General features: G+C 38.3%; 1 protein-coding gene and 1 non-coding gene across 12 annotated transcripts in view; both read left to right on the top strand.

Moving 5' to 3' along the window:
- LOC126374140 (transient receptor potential cation channel trpm) overlaps positions 1 to 15,021 on the top strand; it is a 323,537-nt gene that overhangs the window by 307,411 nt on the left and 1,105 nt on the right. For 8 of the 11 annotated variants that reach the window (XM_050020602.1, XM_050020606.1, XM_050020604.1 and 5 more), the window contains 9 exons: positions 3,738 to 3,824; positions 7,261 to 7,453; positions 7,721 to 7,838; positions 10,837 to 10,979; positions 11,108 to 11,276; positions 11,804 to 11,977; positions 12,229 to 12,384; positions 13,025 to 13,143; positions 14,398 to 14,573. In XM_050020602.1, the coding sequence (XP_049876559.1) occupies positions 3,738 to 3,824; positions 7,261 to 7,453; positions 7,721 to 7,838; positions 10,837 to 10,979; positions 11,108 to 11,276; positions 11,804 to 11,977; positions 12,229 to 12,384; positions 13,025 to 13,143; positions 14,398 to 14,570 (1,332 nt within the window). In that variant the 3' untranslated portion in view covers positions 14,571 to 14,573. Of the gene's footprint in view, positions 1 to 3,737; positions 3,825 to 7,260; positions 7,454 to 7,720; positions 7,839 to 8,919; positions 8,957 to 10,836; positions 10,980 to 11,107; positions 11,277 to 11,803; positions 11,978 to 12,228; positions 12,385 to 13,024; positions 13,144 to 14,397; positions 14,574 to 15,021 lie in introns of those variants that run through there. The other 3 variants (XM_050020605.1, XM_050020600.1, XM_050020607.1) reach the window with 3 other exon arrangements.
- Trnav-aac (transfer RNA valine (anticodon AAC)) lies at positions 2,294 to 2,365 on the top strand. The gene has a single exon. It is a non-coding gene; the product is annotated as a tRNA-Val (tRNA).

The following is a 15,021-nucleotide window of genomic DNA, read 5'->3' as shown; positions in this document are numbered from 1 at the left end:
TCAGGAAGCGATTTATCAAATCCTACATTTAGAGCATTGCACTCTATCGAAGTGAAACGTGGACTATGACACAGAGAGGTTGGAGAGGTTTGAGATATGGTGTTGGCGAAGGACGGGGGGGTATAAGCTGGACTAAAATGGTGTCAAATAAATAAGTGGTGGAAAGTGTTGAATAAAAAAGGACCATAATAGGGACTAGAGAACCGGAGAGGAAATATGATTGACCACCTGATACGACACGATTCCTTTATAAAGAACATAGAAATAACAATGTAAGAAAAGAGAGGAAGGGGTAGATCGTGTTGTATCAGAAGGTGAAGGATTTGGCGGTGAGAAGAGAGCGCCGACTCCACCGACAAGAGCGCAGCTCTTAAATAAAGAGAAAGTGAGAGATTGAGAATTAAGTTGTTTTGTGCAACAGGTTAAGGGTTCATTAGTATTTAAAGACGCCTTGAAAATTTAAAGAGCGTTTCTGCATCCCACTAATAGTCACGAAATACACTTTATCAAGATCAGTTAAACCATTTGCAAAGTAATTTTGGGATAGGATAATGACACCAGTAATGATTAAGGATTAATTACGAATACTTAGAATCTCTATACTGTGCCTCATTCTGTGTTTTGTGTCCTTGGACGGAATTCCAAACATGTTTCATTGTGTTTTGTCTCGTTTGGAAATCTGTTAAATTTATATGTTCTTAGTGGTTTGATATCTTTTGCAAGCAAAAAAAAGAGTGTTCGGTAAATTCAAATTTAAATTCAGAAATGTCTGTATTCCGTACGTAACACAGTTAAAACTACTGCAGCTTCTCACACAATCTGTATATCAGGAGAAAAGATGGGCAGCTGCCCAAAGAAGGTTTATCTAAATAAACCTCGGCACAGGGCCCTAGACGTTCTTTAAAAAAAAAACATAAAATATCCACGGTTTTTTGCAGAGGACGAATAATGTGGTTTATTTGAATTACTTTTTATTCTTCTTATGAGTGACTAGTATCAAATATCATAATGATAATACAGTATGTTAGTGACATCGTAACGAAAACTTTGAGGGATGATTCAGAACATTATTCTGAGTTGACATCAAATGGAATTTTCGTTACGATGTCATTAAGACCCTGCTTATCGAAAGAGCACAATGATAAGACGATATGTATTGATTTAGGTAATTCAGGCTCACTTGTTAGTTCTAAATTGTGTTACCACAATTTCAAGAGGAATATTTTGATATTTACCATCACATAATATATAAATTCATTCTATAAATCTATTTGTCTCCAAGGATATCAAATTCCACTAAGTGGTTTACAACTTGGTTTGACATTTGCAATTGATAGCGATCAAGGGTCGAATCGGAAACAGTTCCAAACTTTAACAAGATGCAAATTTCAAACTAGCCTTACGCCTCCTCTACAGGTGTGATATTGTTAGAAATCAGTGTTTAATTGGCTACTTCACTGTTGTAACAATAAGATATGAAATATCTCGAATATGGTAGTATATCATTTCCCAATAATTATCCAATAGTTTTTTATTTAGATAATTTTTAAATAATTTTTGATTTTACAAAATAATGCGGTTTTTTATCTGTGTATTACAAGACCTGAAACAAGGCCTGCCATGATTGAGCTTCTTGTGACGTCACATTCCACAAAAACAAAAACTGTCTGTCCGGTTTCAAGCTGTACTGTTTGACAGTTTCTTTGTTTGTTGAAATCTGACGTCACTGAGCAAAATGTTACGTAACCCACGGTTTTCGCGCGAAATTTCAAGTAATTGAAGAAAAATATGTTTTTTCTATTATCTATTATAATATATTTATAAATGTTTTTCGACAAAATAAAATATTTTAAGAGGTATAAAATATAAGCGTTTGTAATTTTTTAAATACTTATCCGAAAACTGTGAAGTAGCCAATTGTTATTACTAATAATTTAATTATCGTCACGTCAAGAGGCAAAGGCCATGTAAACACACATCCAATAATCATTTTCCAAATATGTGAAAATCGAGCTCCTTACTAATTTTGACCTGGGCTTTATGAAATCATAATTTACATTTTAAACGCTGCATGACCGTCCGTGAACAGAAAATACATGTTTGGAAAATTCTTCTGGACTGACTTCTATACAATATGCTGGAGAGTTATAAAATTGTATCGCAGCGAATGTTTTAGCAACTACACTATACTCATGCAAATTAACGTCGCACCCGGAGCCGTATTTTTGAATAGTTCGTTTTCGATTCGAGTGCGAAAGTATACTATATACTTACTACTAAGCACATCCTAACGATCTCCGTGGTCCAGTGGTTGAGCGTTAGTCTAACGATCCAGAGGTCCCGGGTTCGAATCCCGGTGGAGACATACCACAAAAGTTACTTTGTGATCCCTAGTTTGGTTAGGACATTACAGGCTGATCAACTGATTGTCTGAAAGTAAGATGATCCGTGCTTCGGAAGGAACGTTAAGCTGTTGGTCCCGGTTACTACTTACTGATATATGTATGTAGTCGTTACTTGAGCCATGTCAGGGGCCTTTGGCGGCTCAATAATAACCTGGACACCAGGGTTGATAACGTTGGTAATTCACCTCACAACCCACACGATAGAAGAAAAAGAGCACATCCGAACTTGTCATTTGCAAGATGACACGGGTATTATATTTTCAAAAGTGAGTTGGGGACGAACGATTCAAAAATAGGAGACCTGGTAAGGCAAGCTGCATACCATCAAGATGTATTATTTATTTCGTATGCATTGTAATTCCTAGTGCTAAGTTCTAAGGCATAAGATCATAGCCCACTTACACGACTCTGCTACCTCCCGACTAATAAAATTATGAGGATAAAAACGGCCTATTTCTCCCATCAGGTGTCGCTACTGTTCAGTGTTCTTAAATTTTGACGGTTCCCCATACTATTTGAGTAAACAAACATATTGTTTTGGTAATATTTTACACTATAACCCTTTGCGCAGCTTTTAATTGCAAAATCAGAGTGTTTATATTTATTCTTTAAAAAACGGAAAGAAGAAAACTTAGGAAAAACTTATTTTCACTCAAACTGACTTTTCTTTTTCGTGAGTGATCCTTCGGACGGTATACACTCCACGTTGCTACGTGGAATTTATCACGAATTTTAGCTGAGAACTGTCAAACTTTAGGCACACTCAACAGTGCCTACATTTGAGCTTCTAGTTTTTATCCTCATTTGAATATGGGCTCTTAAGTCATGCCCTTGCGATTTAGTTTATGTTGACAATATTTTGCAGACAGTTCAGTGTCAGCAAGCTTCCTGCCGCCAGACTGCTCGGCGGTTGACCACCACCTCCATTTTCCCCATTCAGCGCTTATCGCTATCGATTATTCTTCCAATATGATGCTCTTAGACGTCGCCCTGAGCCAAGATTCACGCCTTAATGGGCACCTTTGGGCCTGTTGTCTTAAATTTTAAGTTTTGTACTGGGTGAGAGCCATCAGCGCTCAACTAGTGCCAAATGGCAGTCATTTGCGGCAAATCTACAGTAAGTCACGAAAAAAGAATATGACCGCCAACAGTCGTTTTACTTTAGGGCAGTGTTGGGTGGAAGCGGAGTTGGAGCAGAGTCGTGTGGGATGAGACCTTTACAGTTTTAGAGCACCAAAACCGCTAACATGGTAATCAAATAGTAACAATCAACATTATCCAACAACTCCAGCGTATTGCATAGAAGTCATTGGTATGATGACGTCATGGCAGGTGCTGTCGGACAGCGACACGGGCGCCGCTCGATTCGCCGTGCGTCCCGTCCAAGAGGAGGACGAACATGCCTCCCAGCCCTCTGACGTAAGCAGCCTGCATGAGGTACCATCGATTGCGATTGTCAAGCCATTATCCGTGGTTGATTTTGTTTAGATGATGATGATGTTTTGTTTTGTTTGATGCGCTTTTCGGTTTTTGACGATTCATTCGGAGAGTCGAATTCGAAATTTGAGTTTCCCTTAAACGAGCAATTTTTTTGTGAATAACTAATGAGTTTTTTATTAATGATTCGCGACTTATTTTTTAGATAAAAACAAGAAGCTTAAATATAGACGGCAGGACGGTTAAGTGTTTCAAAATTTTGACAGTTGTTCAAACTGTCCAGCTAAAATTCTTGATAAATTGCTATAAAATGTGGAGCAACGTTGTGGTTTATTTCTTTGACTGTTATTATTGTTTTTGATAATTTAAAATTACGGATATTGTAATTGGCTATTTAATTTTTCGATAAGATTGAAAATTTTAATCTTTTTATGTTGTTGAAATTGTTCTAAGCTTCAATGATTTTTTAAATATTGATAATCGCAATTGATGGTCTCGCTTCCACATCAACCTCTAGGAACCATATTTTTGAAAAGAAAATTCTGGAACGAAATCATGGTTCAATAATAATACAGGGTGTTAGTGACATCGTAACGAATACTGAGGGGATGATTCAGACCATGATTATGAGTTAATATCAAGTGGAATTTTCCGTCGCAAACTTTATGATATTATTTATGTCTTTATAAATTATTTTCAGTTCCATATCAACTCAGAACCATGGGCTCAGTCATTTTTCAAAATTTTCGTTTCGATGTCACTAACATTGTGTATTATGGAGTTGGCATACAAAACCAATTGTACAATTTAGCGCTTTGCATCAAAACAGCACCGGTTTGCAAACTACAAGCGAGCGAGTTAATTCGGGACCGTGTATCTGCTGAGCACGTAATAAATACTAAACAGTTATTTTACATGTAATATTCAGTCCCATACACCTCCTAATTTTATTTTAAGTTATACCCGCCATTTTCTTATCCGCCGAAGAAGGAATGGGTTGGACGATTGACAACTGTTAATTTTAAATTGAATGAATAAAATAGCATCCCGCTGATATTCAACCTGTTTGACATAATGCTGTCGATTTAATTCTGTCGGGTTATTGGCCAAAATAAAATTTTGGGAGGGGTTTTTAAATTTCCGCCGAAAATTGACTTGTGTTCCATAAATTTTATGCCTGTCGATTGCCCGTCTCTTTCCTTTTTGGCGGGTAAGAAAATGAGAGGTATAACTTAAAATAAAATTAGTTGGTGTGTATACTGGAATCAGCGACGTTGTCTACGTATCGCTACAGAACTCGAAACTACTCACAAAATGAATACGTGGGATTAAATATATCAACCGAGTGGTGCCGAGTTGGCTCGCACAAGTATTGTTTGATTTTTATTGTATATTTATGTTTTTTTTGTGTACAGTCATGAGCAATATAATGTACCCACTTTAGGACTCTGTCGCACTAACATATTTGACATTTAGTGAGACTTACAGTGCAATTTATGAAAAAACATCATGTGACGTGGTACTAAAGTGTATGCATCAATATGCTCGAGACCGTACACCTTACGTAGTTATGTATGTGCATATTGTGTATTGCATTTCACTTTACCTATCACACTTACCTTTGTGCTTTTCACTGTGTTTTTTTCAATAACTTTAAGCTATTTAACATTCACAATCTGTTCTTATGGCTCCGAATAATCTACAATAAGACATAAAAAAACTGACCTTATGGGCTTTTTTCTTGTATCAGTTGCTAGAAAACAGCAAAATCTCAACAAATTAACAATCTCAAAGTAGGAATACTATTCATTCGTTTGAAAACGTCCTGAGGTGATGAAACTTTTATCATTTGTACATTATATAAAACGATGATTTTAAAGAATTGTGGTACTATTAAGCAAAAATTTGGCTTTACAAGGTCTCAAGTATTTTATGCATGTAATTTTAATATTAATATGCAAAGAAAACTTTAAAGTAGAAGTCTCAAGTTTTGCATTTACCTGAGGCATTTCCCCATTGCTTTAATAAGTCTGTACCAAGTTTTGCTACAAGCCATTCAATATGCCATTCACTTTACTATCATATTACCAAGCACAACTTTAAAAGAACCTTTACTAGAAGAAGAAGCTTTACTTAATTTCATAGCATTTTGTGATGTCTTTAAAATTTAAACATCAAAGTTTTTGATATCTACGTTTTTAACTAAGTAATTATAACTTTTCGCATAGGAATATTGATTTTATACATTCTCTAGTCTAATTCGAAGTAGCCAAACTACGAAGAAAATTATCTACCCAAAAAAATTACCTTCGCACTCATATGGATGAATTACTCGGTCTATATCTCACGCAATGAAACGACTGGGGCGCCAGCGTGAGTACTGGCATTTCTGCCGTCAATGGGTTCCATTAATTCAGAGCTATATTGCCATCCCCACTTACTGTGCTATTTGCTGAACTTATTTCCAGACTGTTTCAAACAGCTGTGTGCTCCTAATAAAGACTAAAAGCTGTATTAAAAGGCTTTGTACTATCTATCGTAGGACAATCACGGTAATAATTCTTCGTATAAGTATTTGCAGTGCCAGGCGTAATTAACCTTATAATTAGACTCAGATTCACACTATAAGGGTCATATCTCACTAGGACACCAATAAAATGTGTGCAGTTCAAATGTAAATTTAAATAAATTATCTTTATTCAGTAGGTAACATAGTTACACTTTGAATCGTCATTTTTTTACATAACGAACGTATAATCCGCCTAAAACTACTGCAGCTTCGCACAACCTGTATAACTGGGGAAAAGACGCTGCAAGAAAAAACTTCAGCACAGGGCCCTAGACGTTCTTTTTTTTTTAAATAACATAACGCATTATAATACAGTCATTTGACTGCCTAATATTAGTTCCTAGATAGTTAATCCAATTCATATCTTCTAAATGATCACTAAGTTGACTTAATAAGTGACCTTAAAAGTGTATGAGATTGACATAAATTTATATTACTGTCACTGTCGATTGTCATAATCGTTTGCACCTTGGCTAAGGCCCATGGTTTCTTGTTGCCTGTGCAGAGCACCAAAGCGCCACTATTGTGTCCTAGTGAGATAGGGTTCTCCACATAGCATCTACCTCTATTTAGTAAATCTTTGCTACCCACCTAATAACACATTTATAACAATGCTTGTAAGTAATAATTTCCTTTGAAAAAGCTCTGTATTAGAGGATTGTCTTTCACAATTCCTTTAGTTGCTAATTAAAATAAACGGATTGCTTGAGGTTTTTAAGCTTTATTTAGACTCTTAAACATAAGAGTCCTTTCGAGCTGCATTTATCGTAGTACTTACATCATCAGTAGTTGCTTTGGGAGTCATTCTAGCACCGAAATTCCTGTCTCCAACTGGATCTCTTTTTCCAGGATGAGCTCCCGCAGTCAGGGCCAGAAATAGTGGAGAAGGAACCAGAGGCCGACTCCATATCCACGTCCTCAGGTGGAAGTGCAGCAGGTGTTGCTGACGTCACCGTGGTCAGACAACAGCCTCCCATCATCACGCCAGCTCGGCAGAGATCCTCAGAGAGCAATAGGACTGAACTCAGTGAGGAGAAGAAAGGTAAGTAATGAAAACAATTTCAAATAGCAGACGATAAAACAGAATGGGTAATTTTGAATGGGCTTATTTGTAAGGGGATAATCGCCAAATTTGTGACTACTTTTAAAACTTGATAATGTCAATTTGATTCCTGGACTATAAATTTCTCCATCCTTCTGTATTGTTAAATCCTTGTTTATTGATACAAAATAATTTACACTCCAGGAGTGAAGACTGATAGAGTTGTCTCGTTTGTGAAGCTAAAATTATATGCTGAAATTCTTCTAGTGCCGTCAACAACAGATGATGCTTTCTTGCCCGAAGTCCGAGATATACCTGCAGACATACAAAGTCTGCGCCCGCGCACCACATCAGCAGGAACTCGACGCACTGCCAACACGAGACGGTATGTATTTGATTGTTGAAGATTTGTTGTTCTGGCGTTTTGATCTCAATCGGATTGGCTCTTAGGTACTGTATTTTCCTGGGAAAGCTTATGAAATATCAATTCAAGATCTTTTATACCTTTTGTTAAGCAAATTTAAATGATTTAAAGTAACGAACTCAGCATTTCTTTCTTTTTTTAATTCAAATTAGATAAACTTTTCAAGCAACACTAGTTCTACATTTTAAAAATGTCGTCATGTTACGAGTACTTTAGTCAAAAAACTTAATATAAAAATGAAAGTTCAAACTTCCACACTCTGCACGTAAAATGGAAAATGCTATGTCAATTGAATATTTTAATAAAAGAAGAAGCATACTACGAAATGCCAAAGGAAATAATATCTTTAAAAATTTCCATTATTTTTATGAAGCAAGGGATAAACTTTGCATATATAGCGAAGCTTTTGAGTTTCGTGGTTATCCTAGAGCATAAATATTTGAGTGGATAGCTTTGGCTTAGAGAAATTGGTAAGCAAAATTTTTAGGGACAGAAATTAGACAGAAAATTAAGCTTTGCCACAATCACACAAACATTAACTGATCTAGGACCAAAACATGAATTTATAGGGTTAGTTCATGACGCTGATGGCTCATATATTCAGTTCAAGCATGTAGCCAGAGTTGATAGGACTTAAATCTAAGACGAGGGGCAAACCAAAGGCAAACCCTAATAGGCTTGAAAATATACCTGATCCTGCAACAAACTTCTCAACCTAATTAATTTCATGAAATTTTTGTGAGTGACTTTTATAAGTGTCTATTTTCCAAAGGGAATATATGTGCTTAGAATAGATATTGCAAGAACTGTTGCTTGGTTGATTAGATTTCGAGGGCTGCCCCCGTCCTTTGGCTACGTGGCTGATTCTTTAAGCATGTCAGCTATATTTCGTTTTAATTCACCCATTACTTCAGATACCTTGAACAGTTCGTTCATTTTCGTTCACCCACTCAATTGGCAATATACATCTTGAATGAAACCGAAATTACCATCGCCATAATTGTTTTTAATTTTATTTTTTGTTACTTCTTGCATCTGTTAGGAGACGATTGTGGAAACAGTAAGTCAATTAGAATCATTTGGCGATTGGCTTAGCTTGTATGATATGTCGATGTAGTTGGATGTAGTGTATCATTTTTATTATTGTTCCTTTTACCGGTTTTAGGTCTATAAATAATGGTTGCATTCAGAAGGGACTAGATCTTTGAATCTACATTAAGTTCTGAATAGGATATGCAATCCCGACTCGAGATCGCAAATTCGAGATCCTGGGGGATTAGAAATATCAATCCCGCGAGATACCGAAATTTTCAGGATCTAGTCTAAATAAAAAAAATGTAAAGATAGTTTGGCCGATAAAATATTGTTTGAAAGAAAACAAAACCCTTTATTCTATTACTAACGAAATAATGAAGTTTTCTTTAGAAATCAGCATAAACAAAACAAAACGTATAACACAAGGAGATTCGCCCAATCCCATCAATCTCGAATGGGATCTCGTCATATTATGCTTCAGGATTGATCCCGAAAAATAAGACGAGATCCCGCGAGATCGGGATTGCATTCTCTAGTCCTGAACGTCATGGGCATCGATATGATGTAGTTTCAGTAGGCAGTCCTGTTCTGCCATTATAAGGATTTTATGTTGCCAAATTTAAATAAATTCGAGATCTAGTCCAATTAGAATCCCGTTAGCTTTATCAATACACTCGCTCAACATAATTTGTACAACGTATACCAACACTAACAAACTGTATAGCACCGTTTTGTTGAACACGAGCAAGTTATTCGTCGTTGCAATTTTGTGTGACATAAATTCGTAAAGCATTTTTTTTACGTTTGGCAATTTCTCATCTTTATTTTACAATTATTTTTAACGTTTTGTGAGTTATTAAATTTACCACTATTAAAGCGAACTTGGTCTTGAATTTAAACAAATACTTAAACTGTAGTTTTTTAACATCTTACCCACATTTTTCTCTGCCATAAACTAAGTACTTACTCAACTATTTTGTTTTTGTTACCTACTTCTTCTTTCACTACGAGATTTTAAACTTTGTTACTCTAACGTTAAGCCTTCAATACTTTGTAACACAGGTAAGCTTCGTAATAAACCACAAGAATTCAAAAAGATTTTTTCATTAATATGTATTTCATTACTAACTATTTTATCAACTTTGACATTTAACACGAAGACTTAAACAGTTTTTTTCAACAACATTTAAGTATTCAAAACTCGAGTTTTCCTGCAACTCTGCAGATTGGATCCTATTTAGTTCTAGTCAAGTGGTGAATGTCATTTGAGGCACAATAAGGCACGTCAAAAATGCCCGATTTAGAACGAATTGATGTCAACACGTAAACTCGTTCAATCAAGACTGTGTCAATCACTCGGTTGTCATAAGATTACGGGGCCAATTTGTAGAGTCAATTGATGGTGCTTCAAATGTCTTCTTACCACAAAATAAACAAGCGTTAAACACGTACTTAAGAAATTGACAGCTATTCAAGATTGCTTAACTGTCAAATTCTAATGCTTACTGCACACAGAGCCGAGAAGGGGAGACAATCGGGCTTGGGCACGTGATTTTGTACGAAACCATAGAAGAAAGAATGATACTACGTATAGAACTGTAACTCTCCACCCCGCAACAATTCGTGTCGGACACCGAGCTAGACTTACTTCACCCCCTCTGGGTTTTAATTTAGTCTTAAATGGGAGTAGCCTTTAAAAACTGTATGTCTAGTTGGCACTTCCGCGTTAGGCAGCATACGGTTAGAATTTTATTTTTGTATGGAGTTTCCGGTGTGTGCCGAAACCGGTAACGAAATCCTGCTGTCCAGCTTTTCCCCCTTATCTCCTTCTATGTGCATCAAGCTTCACGTATTCAGCGCTCGTTTATATTGTATGATATCATAAGCCATACGAAGTTCTAAGACGACGGTTTGTGGTTACTAGGCGATCAGAAGGAGGTAACGACTGTGGTATGGGCGGTCACCATTCAGCCCAACATCTTGCCCCGAGGAGACAGCACAGCCAGACACATTCCGAGCCTGATAACTCTGCTGTTGATGCCAGTTCGCTACATAATTCGCAGACAGGTAAGTTTTCGTTATGTCTTCAAACTAGTATATACTAAAGCATATAATAAGGAATACTACGCATAGAAGGCAGGTGGTTAAATTTCATAATTATTTTCGTTTTAGTGAAGTGTTATTATATGTCACAGGTCGTCAATCCGGCTGGGAGGCGACAGGGGGAGCAGCAGGCATGTCGTCAGGTCGGAGCAGGGTCGGCGGGGCTCCCAGGTCACTACTGCTGGCCATGCACGAGTACACCAGCATCACAGACGAGCTCGAGACTGTCTACGGGCTGTTCTCACCGCCACATACGCCTAGGTAAGGAATCTGAAGATTTGCTGGGTGGCATTTACTACTTGGCCATACAAATGGGGAGTGCTGAAGGCTCTCAATAGGCGTGACTACCAACCTCGCCTCAGGGCCGTCGTCTGCTTCTGTCGTGTGGGTATGAGATGATAGATGATCAGTCTTAGCAACCCTGGTGTCAGGTTTATTATTGAGCCGAGAAGAGCGAAAACGTCAACCACACTGGAGTCGGTATCGAGGTGCTGAAGTGATTACTGTAGGTATCTGATTAGCCGCTCTGACTAAATGGAGTCGTTAGTCAAATATCAAACATGTTTTGCGCCGTCATAGAAACCTTGAAAATCCACCAGGTAACACAAATCTGTAAGAATGGCAAAAAAATATTCCTATGTGGATTATATGCCCAGTTTAAGCTCCCTCAACCAAGTCTCTGCCGCATCCATCACACTATGCAGCTCAGCTATGCCACCTCGGATACGGTGTGGGAGCATTCGTTCACTATGTGAGATAGGGTTAAATAATAATGTTCTTGTTCCCAGAACACCAATAACGTCGCGTCTGCTGTCGCCGGCGCGTGCGTCGTCCCCGTCGGTGCGACGGCGTCACGCTAGCGAGATGTCCAACCCAGAGTTTGCCCTCTACATGGAGAAGGAGCACCTCCGCGGTGCTGAGGAAGACGACTACATCATCATGGAGAATTTAATTCAGAGGCGGTAAGTCCGGAGAAGTATTTCTATAGTTCTACATAACATAACCTACGTATTAAATTAAATAAAATTTACGTCCTTGGAATGTTGGAGATACCAATTGAATGATAACACAGTGGTAACACATACGTCATCAAAGCAATGGCGGGTTGTCATAGGATTGAATATACCTGGTCTTCTTAAATACATAAAAATAAAGGCAGCAAGAGTTCTTAGAAACTCTTCGTCAACAATTACAAAATGTGACGTATCCATAGATACGATGAAGAGGAAGGCGGTGAGGGTGGAGAGGGTGAGACTCACGGCATCAGCATAAGTGTCTGCGTCAACAGCAGCGAGGAGCAACAACAACATCAACAACCGCAAACGTCTTCGTTGCTCACTGTTGGCGATAGACGACTCGTGCATCAGAGGTGACGAAAACTAATTAAATCTTCTTCCTGGAAGAACTTGTTGCTACATAAGTCTTTTAATTAAGTCGACGTTACATTTCTGCTAATTTATTTCTGGTGGTTTCTAGTATTTATAGCAGGGTTTGCTTTTTTTCTACATACAAATCAAAAATGGAAAGCTCATTTTACCATACCAGAGTTTCTACCACAGCTAACTTTTAACTCGCTCGGCGTAGAGGGTATATAAAGCGGACGTACCGTTGGCTGGCACGACATCAAACCACTCAGTCTAGAGAGACTCGCTATTGGGGGAATCGATGTTATGTGACGTACTGTCAACGCCAAAATTCGTAAAAAGTTACAGGTATAAAGACGTGATGACCGAATTCTGGTACTATTGATCTTTGAAAAGTTTACCTTTGAATTCCAATTTTCTGCTTGGTTACTCACAGAATCTTGTATTCTACTGTACCTATTTTATGTTGAGTGAGATTTTTTTTGTATACGATATCCTCCACCTCTAGTTTTGTATTTTTCATCACATGTCCAGTTGTTATTTATGAAATAGTTATGTTGCAGACTCTAACCTCAAAGAAACCAAAATTGTATGAAAGCACGGAATATTTGCAGCAGAATTCACATTTCATTTGACGTGTCACAGGCATTCCTTAAGAAGATCATCAGCAATCGACAGTAGAGAGCTTCCGTCACCTTTGCAGCCACTACTGGGGGACGATACGTGTGGAGAAGTCTCGCTACCAGTTCCGAGACAACCGTCTGGTAAGCCCCAACCCTTCCGCGCATCCCTCTTTAAACTTTCAGTTCATATATAGATGTGTATGCAGTAAACCCCGTTTCTAAGGCAGCTGGAAAAATAGACTCGCGAAACGTTGGCGCAGCTTAAAACCCTCTCACATTACGAATACAATACCAAAACTCTATCATATTCTTAAATGCAATTTACCTAACAAGTTCAAGTCATGGTTGATAATATCGGTCATTGCTTGCACAATCAAAACCCACAAGAGAAAAAAGAAGAATGAGACATGGTACGGAGCATGTTAACGCTGGTGGTCGTGCTTTGTCCGGTCAAGTAGTGAATGCCATAATTATGAGGCGAACCTACAAAAAGTCACGTCACAAAAAAGGTGATCGTACCATGTTAACGTCGGCGCGTCTCTTTACACATCTTTAGCGCTTAATAGTTCAAGGTGACCATAAAACACTTGCAATTGCCATTCTTCTATTCTGGCTGCCTTAAAGACATACTTTAGTTGATTTCGCAATAATTGGCCTAATCCTCATGTTCTGTGGCTGTGCTTCGCTTTGCATTATTGATTTTGGTTGTATCTAATTTATTTCATCACCACCTCATCATCATCATCATCAGCCGTATGACGCCCACTGCTGGGCATAGGCCTATTACGCCTATCATCACCACCTATTACGTCCAAATTCAAGTCAGGTAAAGTCAGATTTGTTCAAATATCCGCATAATTGGCAATTTCTCCGTCTAGTACTAGAAAGATGAAATGCAGTTCATTCCCCTGCTCCTTCTCTCTTCTAGCATATACCCAAAAGAAGAATTACTTCGTTTTGACATAATTCATTCTTTGTTGCCAACGTGCATTTTGCCTGGTCCCCTGGTCCAGTCTAATTTCATCTGTAACTCCAGCATTATTATTAAATTTTGTGGCTAATTTATTAACCCTGCATGGAATCGAACCAAAGGTTACACCTCTGTGTGCTTTCACAATCCATATCCTGTAATATGACAGTTTTATAGAAACATTAGTGTCTGATTTTCACGCAATTACCTGATTTCATGACTTTTTAAGACAGAAAATTCAGTTATACCATGTGTCACTGCGAAAATACCACTTTATTGGTTCAATCTTAGAGTTACCACACAACATAATCATTGGTCCATTCCTGATCTTCCAACAACGCCTACGCATCCGATTTTTGTGCTAACTGTGTGTTCCTTGACTAACCGGAATGGTTTACCACTAACAACTGTCCTAACGCCTCCAGCTGAGACGAACGCGTCTAGCGACCTGTCTCTATCGCACATGGTGAGCGAGAACCTCCCCCCTCGCCCCTCCATAGTGCTGGACTCGTCACAATTGCCTCGGCAGAGGTCCGCCGAGCAGCAGCCGACGCAACCCCAGGCGCCTACGCCAGCCCGACCAGAGACCATGTGCTGAACGGTAAGCACTGACTCTGATGCGCAGAGCAATTAGAAAGAGATAGCGTATGTCCCCATCGGGTTGGAAGGTCAGATTGGCTTCTGTAAAAAAATTTACTTGTCAAATCCAGATTAGGTTTGCGGATCCGTGTAAGACTGGATAACTCTAAGGAAAAAATTATGGCGTATCTATATACGGTACCCCTGTTATGAACAATTCCAATTCGGCCCAAAATGGGGGGCTGACTTCACGTGTACTCGCGCCTTCTCCGCACCCACCTTCCACCCTGTGTATCGGCACATCATTTTTCTTAGCAAAATGAACTACCGCCTGTTCCTCTTTCATAATGCTCTGTGCTCTGTTTCTGACAAATACAATGACGGGCAAAAAATGATTTTCAACAAGTTCAGTCATGAGCAATATAATGTACCCACTTTTGGACTCTGTCGCACTAACATATTTGACATTT

This window comes from Pectinophora gossypiella, chromosome 17 (genome assembly GCF_024362695.1).
Source record: "Pectinophora gossypiella chromosome 17, ilPecGoss1.1, whole genome shotgun sequence".
Classification (NCBI taxonomy): Eukaryota; Metazoa; Arthropoda; class Insecta; order Lepidoptera; family Gelechiidae; genus Pectinophora; species Pectinophora gossypiella.
This window is presented reverse-complemented; position numbering and strand designations above follow the sequence as displayed.